This window comes from Falco cherrug, chromosome 13 (assembly GCF_023634085.1).
Source record: "Falco cherrug isolate bFalChe1 chromosome 13, bFalChe1.pri, whole genome shotgun sequence".
In the NCBI taxonomy this organism is placed as follows: Eukaryota; Metazoa; Chordata; class Aves; order Falconiformes; family Falconidae; genus Falco; species Falco cherrug.
The window spans coordinates 24,001,313-24,020,493 of NC_073709.1; the positions used below are offsets into that span (position 1 = coordinate 24,001,313).

Sequence of the window (19,181 nt, forward strand, 5' to 3'; positions counted from 1 at the left end):
TTTAAAATGCAGATCAAAAAGTTCTAGAAACTATGTGGCAGAGAATAATCTACTCCTGCCTTTTTTTCCCCTGTGGAGTTTCACACGATATATACGTAGGTTCAATTTTCCTGATCTCAAGCATATTCCTAATGACTTGCTCTAAACATCACAAAGCCTCTTTTGTTTGCAAGAAAAGCTGTTACTAAAAAGGTATCAGCACACAGCAGACTTCAAAATCCCAGATCCCTTCCGTGCACTATGCCTGGCTCTGGCCAGTTTTTGTGAACTATCAAGAGTGATATTACAGAACCACCCATTCATTTCTACCTGAAAGTTCCACTAACCAGAGCCAAACAAAAGAGCAGGAAAACACAGCAAAGAAAGCTTAAAGCCTGGCTCTGTTCTATCCATACCTTATAGTCTTGTCCAGATTTGCTCTGCAGCACTGAAGAGACATTTAGACAGACAGATTGGATTTTACGGAAAAGGCCTGGTTTAGACCCATGCTGAACCACTCCTTCCACCTTTAGGGCCAACTGCTGATTGTTCTGTACTGCAATAGGTTCTGCAGGGTTCCTTGGAGATGGGGATAGAGCAAGCTGAAACACAAGAAAACAGACCGAAAAGTAATTTCATGCCTCCAGAAAAGCAAATGTGATTCAAGGCTGAAACGAAACAGCTTCTTATAGAAAAAATTCCAAGGAGGTTTTGGTCGGGAAACCAGCAAATGGAAACACAAGACATATATTTGAGACTCGTAACTATAATGATTAATAAGCATCATCAGCAATACCAGATGTGGTCTTTATATCAGTTTCATTAATTGCACTTCTTCAAAAGAAGCAGAAAATCTACTACAAAATAGTCACAGGTAACTATATTAAGTCAAACAAGGTAGTAAAATGCACAAAGTAAACATTAAAAATTCCAAGGCTTTCATTTTTCCTAGAAAAAGAAAAAGGAGCACTTAAGTAAAAAACAAAACAACCACAAAAAAAGCCCCCAAAAACCCAACAACATGCAACCACTAAAGGTCACATACAGCCAATCTTAGTCAGCTGAATACCACAATTTCCTTCCAAGATAGTAAACGTTGCTTTTTTAAAAGGAAAAAAAATAAATACAAATATATAGAAGTTGCCTTCCCAGGACTAGAATGTTATTTAGCTTTGCATTCTCAGAATCAACAAAAACTCCAGTTAGATTTTATCATTAAGGCTTTGCAATCAAAGAACTGAATCCTACTTGCCTAAGTCACAGCCTAGTAGTTCTTAATGACTACATGTACATATTATTGAAGTTTTTCTTAACAGATAAACCCAGATGCTATTTGCGTTTAAGTATCTTCAGTAGAAATGCTGAAACTTTGTGCCTTCAGTAAGACTTTTGTCATGAAGTAAAGACTCTATAAAGAGTAATTTTAGGCCACATTTGAGCAGTACACTTACCTTAATGCTTGTAGATTGCAGCTTTTGAAAAAAGTATCTCTGAAATGAAAGGGGTACCTTCAACAATGCAATGACAGCATCGCACAGACAAGCTGTATGCTGTAAGAAACAGAACCAGAATAGTAGAGAAAAAAATCATCATTCATAGCATAGGAAAAAGACATTTACTCATGCTATTGAAACTGTAATAGTTTCCACTAGAAGTGCAGAAATATACTGATACAGTCATAGAGCAACAGCCGCTATGATGACTACATTCAGCCTATTTATATTCTGCCCTTCATGAAGAAGTTATTCTGCTCTGGAAAGAACAAGGAGGCCAAGAAAAAGAAAAAATCCAAATAATTTCAGTCCTAGCGTTATGGTCAGCAGAGCAGGATCTGCTTGAAATGCTCATACACAAAACCCTCACACACAAATTCTGAAATAAACAATTCTCCAAGCGAACAAGACCGGCATCTACCACAACTTAATGCAGTGCGATAATTAAGTTTTAAGTCTCTTCCCTACTGCACTACACCATCCTTCTGGCTCAGATGAGCAAAGGGAGTGCTACTGAAGTCACCAAGCTGCACTGATACGGAGCCGGTGATAACCAAGTTTACAGGGTTTACCTTCGCTATATTTTACGTTACTCATTCTTCTATTCTATTTGGAATTGGTAAGGACTGTTGAATTCAGAAAGAAGGCAAATAGATGCCAGCCGTGACAAATTAAGTACCTCATTCCCATCAACATGCACTTCAGTTTTATGATGTTCACCAACAGTAAAAGAAGAAACCATACCAGCCCTGTAAAGGCGTTAAGTTATCACTTACAGCTCACTGTTTGCATACAGCACACTTTACATTGTGTTCTCTGATGACCTGCACTGATAAGGGGAACGCTATACTCACAAAACACAGCATGAACTGCCAACGACTCACCAACCAAAGCTAGGCTAGTGCTGGACCCTCCAGTGCTGTGTGTGGTAGGACAACAATTCCTTTTAGGTATCTTACCAGCATCTGCTATATTCTTAGTATCAGAATTTTTAAAACACTATTTTTAATCTGTACGGTTACAAATGTCTTTGCAGAACCTTTTTTGAAGTATTTTTGAAGCAGTGAGTCTTCATAGAGATGCTTTGTGCCAGCAAGAGGTTACGTTAATTAATCAAGTGCACTCTTCAGTTTCTTGACCACCACAAATATACTGAGTTGCCATGTCTTTGGAAACTTAGTCTACAGAATTATACATTTAAAACTGCTACTTGCCAAGTAAGACACAGGAGCATACTTCCTGTTGAGGGATTCCACTTCTTCCAGTACATGATTAAATACAGACATCATTCTTCTTTCATATTCACTCTCAACATGTGCTGTTCCATTTGAGCTATATTCCTGGAAACTAAAGAAAAAAACCCAAAACAAAACAAGTTTTCATCCTGTCTAACGTACTTTCCTCACCGTGACCTAGGAGGCTCTCACACCCGAATGGGTCCAACAAGATCACCCTTTGTTACAACCTGAAATCCATTACAAATGAACTGTCAAACCATTTCCTCTGTTCCCTTATTATCTTTCCACTATAAGACTTGCCCTTTACATTTAAACCTTTACTTAACTACAGCTTACCCACTGCTTTCTGTCCCCACCTTCTCTCACTTGAAGCAGTTACAGGTCTTAATTCCCCTAGCTTTTACTTAAGCCTGCAGTGTTTAATTCCACTGGCTTTTATTTAAGCCTGCAATGTTTATAAAGTTTTTTAAAGTCTCACAACTCAAGAAAAAGCAAGAACGCCAGCCAGAGTTAAAACTAATTCTGGAAGTTTATAATCTCAGGCTTCGAATACAATTCCATCTCCTAGGGATCCCATGTTTTGAAATCCATGGCTTCATACTTTTTACAAGTATGATTAATACACCTTCTAAACAATGTCTAATTCATGAGGACAGTCACTTCAGATGTTTGCTTGTACTTTTAGTTATAAAAATCATACATTTAAAAATCTGTTTATCCACATTATCTTCCATTTAATCTCAGCCTGGCAGTTTTAAAGAGTGATTGATTCAATCCATAAGTACTTCAATGTGATTTTCTAGTGGGTATACCTTCACTGTTAAAAAGAGCCAGAGGCAATGGATTTACATTAGGAGATTAAACTAATTTAGTGCATATATTTTCAGGACCCTGAAGGAAAATAATCTGTGCTTACAAGTGCAGACAGTAGGTATAGGAGCTAACACACAATGACATAAGTTAAAACAGGTAGCTAAAGAGGAGATTAAAAGTGTTTTTTTTCTTTTAATATAAGCCTATATTTAAGATAAGTTCTGTATAGTGCTCTCAAGAGCAAAATCTGTATAAAATACAGAACTCAAAACACAGTTCCTAGCCTGCCAGGTATAGCACAGCAGCAACAGGTCCTCAAGCCTGCCCAGAGTAGAATTAGAAGAGTCCACTGAGAAGCTTTCTCAACATTCTTCAAATTCCTAGGCTTAAAGCCCCAAGAATTCAGAAAAAAATAGCAAAGGAGTAGAAAGTTAATTATCAAACATACCTTGCAGATTCTGGATCCAAAATCAGAGCTTCTATTGCATGTGAAATTAACAGGCAGCTCTGCTGTTGTCTGATCTTAATACTAAGGAGTTGGAAGATTTACAAAACTGGCACCTAAACCAAGACATGCAGTATATTTACTGGCACTTTTCCTTATTTCTCTAGCTTTTGTGAAGTAATCCTGCAGTCATTACTCCTTCAGTAAATGCAGAGCAAAAGCCATGAAAATCCCAAGTTTTATGCTGTTGCAATTTTTGTGTCGTAATTTGTTTCATAAAGTAATTCCTGACAATAGTATGGCAATGTTTATTTCCAAATAGGTTTTAAGCAACTGGTACCTAATTTTTACATTACTAATTTCAAGATGACTTTGTGCCAGTCTTTGTAGAAAAAAGGATTACTAAGCTTCATGCTGGTCACATGAGAAGGGAAGTGGACCATTTCTAAGATTTTAAAAGGATACAGCTCTACGTTCCTTAGAGTTGCTGAGTCTGCATCAAAAGATGACTGATACAGATCTCCATACCGCGTAGCCAGGTTTCGGAATTCCTCCATTGAGTGTTTCATCTACAGAGGCAATGTTACTAGTCAAAAAAATCAAATCAAAACAAAATCAAAGCCCCACACATCCAGAAAACCACATTAAAACATTAAACATACAACACTGAAGGAGTAAGACAACATACTCTGGCAAAACATATAAATTTCTTGCTTCTTCACACAGATAGCCTGTTCCTTTGGTGATTTTTATTGTCCACACATCAAACAGATATTTTTCCTGTAATGTACCACCAACATATCCTCTTTGGGTTAAAAATAAAGCAAAACAAAACAACCACCAACCTCCTCCAACTCCTACTGGTCAATCAAACTGCTCTGTCTTTGAAAGACTACCCACTGATTCCTTCTTGAAGGGTACATGCATTTTAGAAGCAGACTGCTTTGGTGTTCTGTATGGTATCAAGTGAGTTGCCAACACTTATCAAAAGAAGTTGCATTATGATCCTAAAGTGTAATCACAGTATCCGAGGTGTTTCGAATCAAGGTGTGAAAGGTCTTGCAAGTTTGAGTGTACCGAGTGGCTTAACTGCATGCATGTCCTTGGGAGCTGTGTGCATCAATGTGTGAGAAAACGTACATACATGCTCAACTTCAAAATATGGCCTGCTACAGGCAGACTTTTTTTATAGCGACAGGTGAAAGCCAAGGCCCACTATCTAGCAAAACTATTTACTACCACTTTTCTTTCATCAGATATGTTTGCTGAGAAGCAACATTCACACCAGAGCCATAATGTAACTGCACAAGAGTGGAACAAGAATACATGCCTGGTTAGAGATGCGTCCACACCTTTGGAGATCATTTCCTGATGTCATAGCAATTGTTGTGGCAATAGCTGGTGGTGGACTCGTTTTTAGGCTGTTGCAGGTACAAATAAGTTGAGAAAAAGCTTGCAGAAGGTCAATCCTGAGTTTCACAAACCCACACTGGAAGCTCAGAGGATTAAGTGGTGTACTAGCAGCCTGAAACACAGTAATAGGAATGCTGGCAATCTAGGTTGAAAGCAAACATGATAAAGTAACTTTACAATGTCACTGAACTGTCTCACGAGACAACAGAACCCTTCAGTTCAATTCTGAAAGCTGCTTTTTTTAAGGCTACATTTAGTAGATTTGCTTAATTTAAATCATACTGAATATAAACAACACAGAAGTCAGCTAATTACTAAGCTGTATTTCAAGCAAGCAATCACCCTTGTAACAAATGTGACAAGCTGTTAAAATGCTATTTATTAGGGCACCTATTTCCTCTTCCTCCAAGGCCAGGCCTTAGACTTCAAATTACATTAGTCCAGACAGTCCTTACTACAGGAAAGCACACCGAATTGTAAGGCAACCTGAAACAAAGGACTGAAAAAGTGATTCCCTGCATCAGCCAGAAAAGAAAGAATTGCCTAAGTTACCTGCAGCAAGCAGAAGGGGTAATACAACCTTTGGTTTGGTTTTTTTTAACTGTGAAATAGACAGGAACATTAGGAAGGCACTGAACCTCACATTTGATGAAGACTAGACACAGTTCAGTGACAACTAGCAACAATAAATAAGAGAACTCCATAATGGTAGACATGCTATTATTTAGCATATATGGTTCTGTGAAACTTTGTTCCCTAAGACTTTGGGAGCTTATCTGACTTGTAGAAGCACCTGTGACAGCTTAGGACACCCAGGAGGGAGTAAGCTGGAGCGCTTGAGATTTGATACTACTTAAGGCAAAAAAATCCTTTTATTCTTATTACTACCTTTTCTTATACTGCTGGATTTTGAGAAGAGTACACTTTTTTCCTTTAGGGGGGAAAAAGCCACCTGCAAAACAAAGAACTGGAACCTTCTCTTACTCACAGAATGGATGTTAAACTCACACATACCTTCCACCAGTGCTTTTTATTCCTCACCAGAAAAGATTACTTCTGGAAGCAAGTTGTTACAATCTATCCCAAAACCTTAGTAAGAACCACTTCTGCTGGCAGGAAAGCAGCAAACTAGTTCCTCACAAAACATCCCAACCACTGAGAACTGGCCCACTACTCACTAAAATGAGAAAACATCAGCCAACTGCAACCACTAAACTAGATTTCAGCCAAAGAAATAAGACTATTTCTTCTCTTGAGCCATTTAGCCTCTCTTATCTATCACTTCATTTTCATTTCTCCAAGAGCATTAAAAAATCCCTTTTGAATGGAAATAGTTCAGTTTATTCTGCAAGGGTGGTTTCAGAAAACCCTCTGTAGAAGAGATCTCGCTGCACAGTAATTGCTCTACAGAGACTACACGCTTTTATTGAGAGTAAAGTACCAGTACTTGTATCAGAAAATCCAGACATTTTTAGTAGCACAAATTGGACTCCATTCTTGTAAATGGAAATACAAGCTTGCCTCATTAATACTGCAATTTACCTTATCTGCTACCCATATAGCCATGGGCAATAAATGAGTTACAATTCTTTTTTGAAAATGACAGAGTTCTTTGGCTCAGCCAAGTCCTTCAACCACCGCCACTTGTTATCAACATATTTGGAGTTAGTGCTACTTAATCAATGATTATGTTAATGCTTTGTTCAAGTTCTGCATCTTCTCTAGATTACCAGCAGTGAAAAACAAACACAATGCTTTCAACATGATGCATGTTCTGCGCCAGAAAGAGCAGGTCCTATTCAAAAACTATACAAATAAGTACTCAGTGAGACAGATGGGGACTGTGGCCAATATGCTCTATGATAAGTCCCTGCCATCCCCCCAACACCCTTCATCCATAAAGTAATGGGATTTTTTTCCTCAAGCAGACTAGCTCACATGAAAGAGCATCTTGCATATAGCAATGCAAGACAGTTGCATGCATATCAAGAAGGAATTGAGAAATTTTCTGACAAGATCAGACACTGTAAATATTTCATCATTGCTAAACTGGGCTGACCAAATATCTGCAACAGATTTACCAGCAAAGCGTCTTCCTGCTACAAAGCAGACAAGCTACACAGGGTTCATGATATGCACTAATGGTGTCTGGAACCGACAGTGCTGAGTCATGCTCTACACTAAAACAGCAGCAGCAAAGTCATAGGGGAGAGACAGAAGAAGTCTATAGCAGTAAAACTATCATGTGCATGTTATGGCACTTCACTCCTTCAAGATGCTGTGTTCTGTAGATACAATCAGAGACTGGCTCCTTTCACAACTGATACACTGCAGCATGGTTAGGAATTTGTCCAGAGCAGTGCAACAAGTCAGCAACAGCCAGCAGTAACACTCAGTTTCCTCTTTTCTAGCCCTCTGAAACCTGTACTTACTACTCTGGACCACAACAACTCACAAGGAAGTGTTTTTCTGGGTGCAATACCTATGTGCAACATGCAGGAAGTGAAGTCAGCCAAGGAGATGACTGGAATCCTTCAACAGAAAAAAACCCTGAACTCTAGGGAAAGGCTAACTAAATTACTGAATCACAGAATGACCTATTTAAAGAGCTTATTTTCCTGCCTGTATTAAATATGAACATCTAATTAGATGAGGTCCCCCCTCAATGTCTTCTAGACATTGGAGAAATCTTGAAATACTGAATTAAAAGCCTTATTCACTCAGTCAACAAGTTAAAGACATACTTCAGGAACAATGGAGCTTTCTCTCAAAGGACAAAGGTGTAAAATTTACATCCTTCCTGCTTATTATTCAGGGATAGTTTTATTAATAAACAGTAATATCTGAACTTTATTAAACATTAATATCAAAATTGTTACAAAACTGACAGTTCCAGTGCTGGGCAGGGGGAGAGCAGCTTCATTCAAAAGACATACAAAAAACTGTATGTAAAGGTTTCTTCATGCAAACTAAAACATGAAAGCAAGCGCTGTGTGAAGCCAGATCGTCTTTTGTTAAGGAGCCACTTAACAGTAAGAACTGAAGGTCTGTATTCATTAATGCTTTTTTTGTTTACATTCACAGACATCACACAGCTTCTTGGCATTTTCACCACTTCAGAAAAGCAGAAAGTATTTGCATAAAAGCAGGTACCATTTGAACTCTGTTGATTTGATGAGACTGAATTGTCCTCTCTCCTCCCACTAAACTGGTGTTGAGTGTTGTTAGGATTCTATAGGATCACATTATCAAATACAAGTCAACATGAACTCAGCAAGAGGGAGGAAGGCAATTAAACCCTTCTCCACATCTCAAGAATGATGTCCTATTATTACAATAGTATTTATTCAGCCAAGACAAGGAGTGGAAAATTTTAAGTACTGTAACTTTTTAAAAGATCTGTCACATATCATATGATTTGATCAAGGCAGGAAGTGGGGGGTGAAGAAGAAGTGGGGGGAAAAAAAAAGATAAGTCTAGCTAATCACACTTAGCTGAGGATCTTCCCTCTGAAGATGCAGTGTGTTACAACTAACTCTTCCCTGCAGTCCTCTCAGAAAGAGAGTCTGGCAGATGTCTGATGTCTTTAAAAACTTGTCAGAGGTTTAAGAAGAGAAACCAAAAAGACTTGCTGCAGTATACAGAAACATCATCACTAAAGTAGAAGATCTGTGCTAACCGTCAGCGATGCTATTCCTTTGTGATAGGATTTTAAAGCTTCAGCAATGCAAGAAAGTGCTGAGCTGTAGTTGTCCTCCTGCAAACCTGTCAGACACTGTTCTGCATGGGAGAACTCCTTCAAGCTGTTCAGCCAGAAGTAGAAGTGTTCTGAAGCTACTTGAGTCAGCAGGCTTTGATACAGTTCTCTGGCCATGTCATGGTTGCCCTGTAATGACAAGAGTGTTTCCAAGAGGAGACATGAAAGAAGGCTGTGGATTTCTATGAAACGAATACAAATAAGAAAACAGTAACATCTCCAAAACTACCCTTACTTTATAAATAGAATTACTGAAACTTCCAGTTATTTGATCATGACATTCCTAACAATAAATAGAAGCACAAATGTTTATTTTATGGAAGCATCAGCCTGTATAAAACGTAGTATTTATTTACACAAAATAGTTCAACAAAAGGAGAAACAAATATCAAAATTTACTTTTATCCCAGCATCTCATACTAGGGTTTCTACATAATTCTGACCCCAGCTGTGACTTTACTGAAGGGAAAAGGGAAACTGTGTCTTCTCCTTCCCTCACACTGGAGAAGCAGACATCAGGATGGCCTATATCACCTTCTAAAGAGCAGCCACACAATGCAGATTAGGCATGTGCTCAAGGAAGTACCAGGTCATTACATTCTTCTCAAATACTTCAAAAAGACAAGTGAAAAACTAACCTGATGGGATGACTACCCTAAATGGCATATATATCTGAATCAGCATTCCAGGAAATTAAGACGGAAATTATTTTTTTTGACCCCACATTCATTTCCTCATCCCCAATCCTACTATTTTCCTTATTTTCTTTTTCTAAATCCAAGAAATCACTAGCATCTGCCCAACCACATCAAACCATTTTCCTCCAGGTATTTTCACTTACCATTCTGGAAGCCTGTCTGGCTATCCTGTAGGCTGTCCATCCATTGGAAGAATTCTCAAGCTGTTGTTTTATAACAGTTTTGATTTCTGAAGATAAAGCTTTCTGACTGGAAACAAATATCACCGTGGCAAGAGAAACCTAAGGAAGAGTGGAGGGGTGAAGAAGGTTATAGATCAGGAACTAAACAAAACAAGAAAAAAAAAAAGCCAGCTGTTTCCTAAACTACCAGAAATTATTTGACTGATTTTGGACTCCAAACTACATATGCATTTTAACTGAGGAACTTTTCTCAGACTTCTATCTTTCAAGTTGTTATGGCAACCCAAGTATTTCTTGTAAATGAAAGTCATCTGTCACTTAAAGACTCTTTACTGTGGCTTTTAACTGAGGTAATTCAAATGCTCCAAATAAATTCAGATGAAGTCTGTAATTTCTTTCTTAAAATTAAAATACATTTTCAAATGGATGTCAAAAAAGCATTTTTATCTCTCACAGTATAGTAGAAGTCATGGGCATCCAAGTACTATATGTAAATTGAGCAAAATGCCATTTTGGTTTTCTATAACCATTATTTTACAGATCCCCCAATTTCAGTAGCTAGGTTTGTCTAAGCAGTGCCATCTGCTGGAAAATATAATGGAATACACTGCGTAGTTCTGCTCCATCTGTGAGCTACTTCACATTGAACACTGACAGAAATAGAAGTTGAAGTAAAACTGAAAACAGTTACTATAGACTGGCACATCAACTTGGACATAACAAACGGCTTAGCTGCCTTTTTAAATAAAATCCATCCACAGTAGTTTATATGGACTTCACCCATCAAGAGCTATTCACCAGGAGGTCTTACCAAGAGTTCCTGTTTCTTATCTGTGGCAGATCGTCCAATTAATTTGTAGAGGTCCATTAGGTCTCCCAGCATCCCATCTGCTAAGACAGGCAGCTGCATGGCAATAGCTGCTAAGCAGTGGCACATGAGAATCCTAGCAGTGTCCTGGGCACTGTGCAACTGAGTCAGCAGGGATTCAACTACTGACTGACTCAGGTGAGGACGGCACTTCACCAGCTTCACCATACAAGTTAATGTGATCTGCAATTCACACAATCAACAGGTACAGTAAGCACAATGTCTACTTAAAAATACAAAAAGTCAAACACACTGATCTGCAAGTATGACTGCAGAAATATAGAAGATCTGGTATTTTCAGAACCATATACTCTACAAAAGATGAGATTTTTCTAAGAGCCCAAGCCTCTGTCCCTGAGCTCACAGTGCAAAAACACATCACAAATTCAAGAACAATAATCTTCTTTCTCATACAACCAGCCTTTACAGGTAAATAACTAGATAAAACTACTGGTAACTGCTTATGAAGTGGGAAAATAAAAATAATAGTTTATACAAACATTGTAACCACGTACATTGCATACCCATCTCCAAAATTCTTTGTCCTCCAGAGGCACCTCCATCCCTATAGCTGTTCCTCTCACAGGAATGCTTTCCCCCTTTCTCCCCGCCCCAAGCAGTCAACTTACTCTAGAGCTGCCACGAATTGCACTATAGTTGTGCTCAGTTGTTCTACCAATCTGAGCCCTGATTACAGGCAAAACATTGAAAAAAATCTTTGTTTCCTTCCAGTATGTTATGCTTCCACCATGTGGTGCATGCTAGCCTTTGTTATACAAGCTATTACTGTAACTTAAGCTGTGCTAGGGGAAAGCAACAGTAATGTCACCTTCAAGGTTGCCTGAGCTCCTGGACTGTCATCTTGACTACAAAGAACAAGAAGAGCTTCTAAGCCAAAAACTGCATCTTGCTCCAAAGGCAGAAGATCTAAGAAAAGAAAAGAAAAGCAGAGTAAGTTAGTTCCCTGTTATGTTTTCTGAACATAAACAGTGTAATGCTTGCACTGGTGTTGCAGTCATGACAGATAAGTATCTTCCTAATACTTCTGCCTTACCTTATTTTGATTTAGAAACAATTCTGCCATGCCATGTCTTGGGTAACTATATTCAGCAGTCACACCATGACATTTATAGAGCATGCATAAGTCTAACAGGACATTTACAAGTCTTAGTCCACATTCTTTTGCAACAGACTTTGTGCAAAGATATTTTTTAAAATGTTGACATCAATTCATTAGTCTTACAGCAAAGGTAAGACAAGCATTTATTGAGCACGAGTTCTACTGCGCCCAGTACTTTTCTTTAAATTAGATTAAGATGGAATCTTCCCAGCTATTCACAAAATCATACCAAATATTTTCTACTAGGTTATAGTCCCCATTCCCCCTAACCAGCATCAAGGATCAGATAGATTTACAGACAGGTTCACAGACAAGACCAGTTAATGGGCGTTAAGTGCATAAGCCTGACTAAACAGACAAATTTCATTGTCGTTGCTTTCATTTACCTTTTTCCTGGCAGGAGGCTGATATATTGGTCAAAATTCTCACGCCATGAGCTGCAATGCCACGGTTATTATGATAACAGCACTCCTGTGCTAGTTTTACTAAATCAAGCGATCTTGCGGTTGTAGCTGTCGTTCCTAAGTAAAGACAGGGCAAACAGGACATAAAATATCACAATCCAGAATTACACCACAGATCTTTTCAAGCATATTCATTAAAAAACCCACCAAAACAACAAACCTATATTGATTTAGGATTTTTTTCCCCCATATTTTTTAAGGGTAGGATGAAAACATACCTTTCTCTCTTTCTCCCCACACTCAAACAGAGGCTCTCCCTCCCTTCTTGAACATTATACAAATTAGACATACGTGAGAAAGAATATCTGGGTCTGAAGGCTAATGTTTCAGGGACTCAGAAATATTGCATCTGCTTAAAAAAAGCTGGTGAGCCTATTAATCATTAAGACATGCCAGAATGACTGAAGAGGATGTACTTTTTTTCTCCAACTCTGCAGCCCAAGTAGCTGGGCTTTGAAGAAGAAAAAATAAAAGTATGATCATCATTTTAAGAACAAGATACCTTGAACGACTTTAAAATGCCAACTCTATTTCTCCAGAATATAGTCACAAGGCAGGAAGGTTCACCTGCTACCACAGCAGGTCATTCCCACAAAGGGTAGCATAGCTTCACTGTGCCACAGTAACATACCAGCCTACTCTTGCACCATTAAGTCTCCATGCTACTCAAAAACTATGCAAAACCATGGTTTCAAAGCACCTTAAGTAGAATGCAGGTCAGCTATTCGAGAGGTATTACATTTCTTCATAAAATGAAAAAAAAGTTGAAGACCCAAAGGTAAAAAACCCTTTCATATAGCTCTTTACCCACAAAATCCAGAACAAAATTTTAGACCATGAATATTCGTGGGTATACAGTATCCCATTTTAAGTTTATATAAGATGAACACAGTCTGACCCTCAGTTAGTGTTCTGAAGTTCAAAAGTAAGTTTAAAAATATGCTACAAAGTGTTTAGATGAAACCAGTTATCAGTAGATAGCCAACCCATTAGAAATGCCAAAGGTAGTCACTTAATCTGGCTTTCTTACCTGGAGCACTGCTGAAGTACTGTTTAATGGCAATGGTCCCCGATAACGTGGAAAGAACAGACAGCATGCCCAGTTTCAAGCTGTCATAAGGAGTGTGAAGAGCAGATTCACAGAGTGCCTAAAGATTAGCAGGACAAAAGATACAAAGGAAAGGAAGTCCCATGAGCTATCTGTATTAATAGTTGCACTTCTCTATTAAAAGTTGTGAGAGTCAAGATTTTCCCACAGAAAATATTATACTGAAATCAAAAGTCAGAAGTCACGTGCTGAAGCATCTGTTTTAGAAGACAGAGGACATGGCTTGCAGAAAAGAGAGTGGGTCTCATATACTAGGAAACACCGATTAGAAGTCATCTATTAATTAAAAATCAGTAGCAAAAATATTATTGGGTCTCACTGATCAAATATTGCAAAAGATTTTAAGACAGTTCCCCAGTCTTAAGTAAGTCAATATTTACTGATTACTTTGCCTTATAACAACCCGCAGGGATCTATGTAAGTATATATCTCAAGAGTGAAGTTTGAAGTGTCATTTCCTGTAACAATCCTGGTGTCCTACAGAATACAGCTTAAGTTTCTTGATAAACATCTTGAAGCGTATTTCATTTTTTAACGTGTTTATAGTAGAGCTCCTGTCATGCTTTTGTGGCTTTTTTGCCAGATCTCCTCAGGCCTTATCACACAGAGATCAGAATAATTTTTAAAACACATGTTGTTCTCAGATGCATTATGCCAACACTGTCCACAATGTAGCCATTCACTGGTTTTGGAGGCTTTTTTAGTCAGCATGAGGCACAAATGGAAAACATAAGTATGTCCTGCCCCAGAGAGTACCAAGGCTGAATGATAACATCCAGTAACTCAATAAAGAAAAGCAATGACATAGAATTAGTTCCACAGAACTAATAAAAAGCCCAAATAGTGTTCTTACCAGGCATATATATGTTCTTATATGGTGCAAGTGTTAAATCCTAACTAAATTTGTAATTCATACCATTGTAGTATTCTGCTAACCCACTGAATAGTATGGCATCAACAGACAGAAGAAGTTACAATGATTAGAGTTGAAAATGAGTCTTGATGTCTCCCAAGAAACTGGTATTTTACTCCAGTGCTATTAGATCACCACTCACACAGCATACTTGAAACAGTAACTATGAAGAATGCCAGAAGCACAAAAGAATTAGCAGGATGGGCCGCAGACTGCTTGTTACCTTCACAATCAGCAGGATTGCTGTGTCAACAGCAACAGCTTCTAAAGCTAGTGTCTAGAAATCAGTGAAGTCTCCACAATACAAAGACCAAGCCTCTCCTACCTGACCTACACAGACCAACCCAAAATGCTGAAGACATTAACACCACTGCTACTCTTGTTGGTAAAAAGATACAAGCAGGTTTTTCTATGAGAAAATGAGGGTCTGTTCTAGTCCCTGTTGTATAACCATTACCAAGTTATTTAAACATATGGAAAAGAGTTGCCCTACTCAAAATAATGGCTTTATATTTCAGAAGTCAGAAAAAACTATCACTTCTGCACGCCATGCAGCAAGCACTAACAAGCTTCAGTCCATCAATTTTGCTGTAACTCAGTCACTGGTTTAGTCTGACAACAATGAAAGCTTTTCACATGCATTTCAACCATCAGGACACCTACCTTAAGACACTAAAACAAAACCTCTGCACACTTCAAATAATCTTATTTGACAACTGGAGACAAAGCAAAACATGCTTTATTTCTCACATGGTTATTAACAAAAACGCACATAGTTTTTCCTCCCAGCTGCCTTAAGATCCAACCGCATATGTATCAAGAGTAGCTTTCAAGAGTAGTAAAAACAGAGAAAAAAAAGACCCAGAAAAAAGTAGAGCTATAAGCCTGTGCCATTAAGTTCTTGAAATATTTACTTTCCCATTAATCTAACCTGAAGTTATTTACTATTGTCATTTCTACCAGAAAAAAAGACAAGGAGAAAAAAATGTTCGTATGTAACTGACTAAAAGAAAGAAGCAATACTATCTACACTGTAACAACTGTTTCCCCAGATAACACAGATGCACTATAAACAGCTTCTAGGGTCTCATTCATACAATAGGAACCACAAGGATACTACTGAAAATGAGCTACTAATCCTAAGAAATGAAGTCAGAATTACATTTGTCCTTTCAAGTATACCTTGCTGGATGACATGCTTTAACAAATAGCACAGAGACTCTCCCTTTTACATGAAGGTATTAATATATACCCAGTATTTATAAGATTCGTGTAAATATTCAGCTCTCACGTCTATCATCTTAGATGCGTTTGTGAGACGGAAAAATTATTTCCGTACAGTACTACACAAGCTTTTCCTCAGTTATAATACCTCAGCTTTGATCCTTATAGGTCAACTCAACCAGTTCAAGATATTTTATGATTCTATGAACTCTATATCCAGAGTAACCTGACTTTAGGATATGGAGATGTACGCTCTTCCTTCCTTTATCTCCAAAATTGTTCTGAAAAAAAAATTTTAAACTAATTGCAAAGTTTCATAATAAACCTTAAAGAAATTTATAAACCTGAATATTTTCTCTGCTCCATGTATGTGGTGTCTTGTTGGCCAACAACTTTAAATCTTGGATTGCAAGCCTCTTCACAGCCTTCCTGGGGTCATTCTTCAAGTATTGCAACAACAGCTGGATCTGCAACAAAGTAAATTCATTGTTTAAGAAAGATGCTACCAGAAGGAAGTATTTTCAAAAGTATTTGTGAAGAAGTCTTGAGCATACTCAGCCAAAACCAATTTGACTTTCTGTCTGATTGCTTGCCACAGGAAAAAGTTCTACTTAGGCTCTGATGCTATGGCAAGCTAAAACAGTTTGACAGCCGATTTCTACCATCCTGCACTGCTTGTTCACACATCCTTCTCTACATCACCCTACACCCCTGAGAAGCCTTGAGAGCTATTTCAGCACTCGCAGAAATATAAAACATCCCTGAGAAGCTCAGTAAACACCTTATACTGTCATGATTCTGCTACTAGCAAGTCTTCTGGGCATTCGATGCTAATTTGCGTGTCTGCATGATCTGCAGTTAACATTGCAAAACCGACATGCCAAAAACCCAAGCAGAAAATATCCCTGCCCACCCCCCCCAAACCATTTCTCTCAAGTTAAGTGATACTTAATTGCACTTCTTTTGCTGTGTTCATTGCCTGCAAATTTACAGAGATAGAACAGCCAGCACATGAAAGCATGAACATGCTGGCCATGATTTTGCTCTCCATGCCTATGCTGGCTACATCACTTTTAAGCAGCATTGGCTGTTGTGTTGCAGAAAGACAGCCTAAATCACATTGGTTATCATCATTAAAAACAAAAATCACATCAAGTGTTCTAATGCTATTTCAGTTGGCATAGAATCAGTATTATCAAAAGCATCTCCTGAAATACAGAAATCAGCCATACAAGAAACATTTCAGGCAGATCAATGCTATTAGTCTAACAGTAACGGACATCAGCCTTCTATAGTTGTACAGAATTGAAAGAAAGGAGGTAGATTTTCATGACTACTTTAGAAGGGTTAGTTGGATGAATCTCAAATGTCACCGTGTTCAGACCTGCTATATAAATCAGATCCACAAATCGCATTATCAGAACATAAAAGCATTGTATTTTTCCATCACTGCTTTCCCACAACTTGGTTCATAGTCTTAAATTATAGGAACAGATTGAAATTCCTCAGAGTTCTTCAAGAAATACATTTTTAAATGCACTCTACACTATTGAAATATTCATTTGCTTGCATGCAAGGAAGGCAAAAGACACTCAAAACCCAAGAAAATTACAGTATTGAGAAGAGAAGCCTAGGTTCTACAGGTAAAATGAAATGTTTGCAGAAAAAGTCAGGGTGTTTGCTTTCCTAAATACCAACTGATTGTCGTTCATTTTAATTCCAGTTGATTTAAAGATAGAAAGGTTATGATCTGTAAAGAAAGGTTCTGGTGTTTGATGAGGCCACCTGGAAAACAGGACCAGATAGGGCAAAGAAATACGCCAGCAGCAACAGTTCTCAGGGTGTTTTCTCTAGCACATACAGAACCCATCCTAGCATATCCATTACAATTTATTTTCAGCATCAGATAAAATCCAAGGGGTTTTATAAGCGTACTTTGCACTTTTAAGTTGAGGGAATGAATCAGGAAGAACTACCTGTTTAGGAATGTCAACCAAAGAAGAAGCAGCAAGAAGAGTAAAAGTGTGCAGAGTAACGATGACCATCTTGGTAGAGGGATATGATGTTACCAGCTGCTGAAGCAGCTGCCGGGAGCTGGAGGCCAGGCTAGCATCATGATGCATATGCTGCAGAATAGGGATCAACTTCAATTTCAAGTCCACAGGAGTGGCCAAACCTGCAACAAGGAAGAGAAACACAGGTGGAACGTTAGTCCTTTGTACTGGCTTTTGGCAATACTGAGGCACAAAATACATCTGCATTGCTACCACTGCTGAATGTAGGTTGTGCAGACACCTGCATCAGCTTCAGATAACTCATCTACTAAGTAGCAGCATAATGAAAGCGCTATCAAGCACTTCCGTGGTTCTCTGAGAAGGTTGCTCCTTGCTTTATTGCAAGTAATGCACACTAACTCATCTGAAGCAACCTGTGATAATCTGTGCAAGTTTATTCATCATACTATAGATAAAGTTTTATTCTTTACTAAACGGGTGTTTTGAGAACTTCATTTTCAATAGGACACAAGAGCCAGATGTTAGATTATTGGTTAGCTAATTTAATTTAAAAACTGGAATCATTGGAGGATAAGGGCAACAGCATTCCGATATACAATCTTTACATATGGCTAACAAAGAATTCTCAAGAGAAATTAGAGCTTTTCCCTTTTATCATTTATTATACATATGTACCTTGAATCATCTCACTGATTTTATTACATATTCCGGCAGCAAAATCCCTGTAGAGAAGACAAAGTATGAGGTGAAATGAAAAATAAAAAAAGTAAGTAAAAATAAAAATCAACTGTACTACCAAACATTGTGTCTTAACAACAAAAACTTTCACTAAAGATGCTTGCCAAGACCTGTTGTTTTAGAGCCCCTGCATGTAGGCGTGATTGTACAATAAAATGGAAGCTTTCAAAAATGTGTCAGTGACAAGCAGCCCTACATTTTGTTCCCTAACAGTTTCTGTAAAATAATCCTTGATTAAAACTGCTATTCCACTTTGCATTCCCATATATACGAGCTTTCCATTACTATTTAGGAATAAAAAAAAAAAATCTGTTAAAACCTGTATTCAGATTTCCTCACAATACTGTTACTGCATGCAATTAAATGTTCTGCTATAAATGACATGGGTAGCACTACAGAAGGAATAATTAAGGTTTTTGAGTGCCAGTGGCAACAGGGTTTCTAATCTCTGTAATGTAAAAAACTGAAAAAAATTACATCTTACTTTGATTGTGCAGAGAAGTTGGCAGCAGCAAATATAGCAGCTTCAACTTCCACATTATCATGGGAATCCAAACTCTGACGAATACTGTGATGTGCATTCTTCCTTTCTGGAATAATAGATGCCATGCTGCCCAACATCCTACAGAAACAAATCACAGCAAAATCAGGAAGAACAACGATCATGAAGAAATGCAAGATGAAACTAAACAGAAGTGTAGAAGCACTGGTTA

General features: G+C 38.0%; 1 protein-coding gene across 1 annotated transcript in view; it reads right to left on the reverse strand.

Annotated features, from left to right (window-relative positions):
• The window catches only part of INTS7 (integrator complex subunit 7), a 31,208-nt gene that overhangs the window by 8,544 nt on the left and 3,483 nt on the right, over window positions 1-19,181 (reverse strand). The window contains exons 4-19 of the mRNA XM_055725846.1: window positions 18,953-19,090; window positions 18,406-18,452; window positions 17,692-17,891; window positions 16,060-16,182; window positions 13,501-13,618; window positions 12,393-12,527; window positions 11,716-11,813; window positions 10,830-11,069; window positions 9,980-10,117; window positions 9,061-9,267; window positions 5,299-5,493; window positions 4,434-4,537; window positions 3,972-4,040; window positions 2,687-2,819; window positions 1,431-1,529; window positions 396-581 (exon numbers count right to left, since the gene is read on the reverse strand). Coding sequence (XP_055581821.1) covers window positions 396-581; window positions 1,431-1,529; window positions 2,687-2,819; window positions 3,972-4,040; window positions 4,434-4,537; window positions 5,299-5,493; window positions 9,061-9,267; window positions 9,980-10,117; window positions 10,830-11,069; window positions 11,716-11,813; window positions 12,393-12,527; window positions 13,501-13,618; window positions 16,060-16,182; window positions 17,692-17,891; window positions 18,406-18,452; window positions 18,953-19,090 — 2,230 coding nt within the window. The remainder of the gene's footprint in view (window positions 1-395; window positions 582-1,430; window positions 1,530-2,686; window positions 2,820-3,971; window positions 4,041-4,433; window positions 4,538-5,298; window positions 5,494-9,060; window positions 9,268-9,979; window positions 10,118-10,829; window positions 11,070-11,715; window positions 11,814-12,392; window positions 12,528-13,500; window positions 13,619-16,059; window positions 16,183-17,691; window positions 17,892-18,405; window positions 18,453-18,952; window positions 19,091-19,181) is intronic.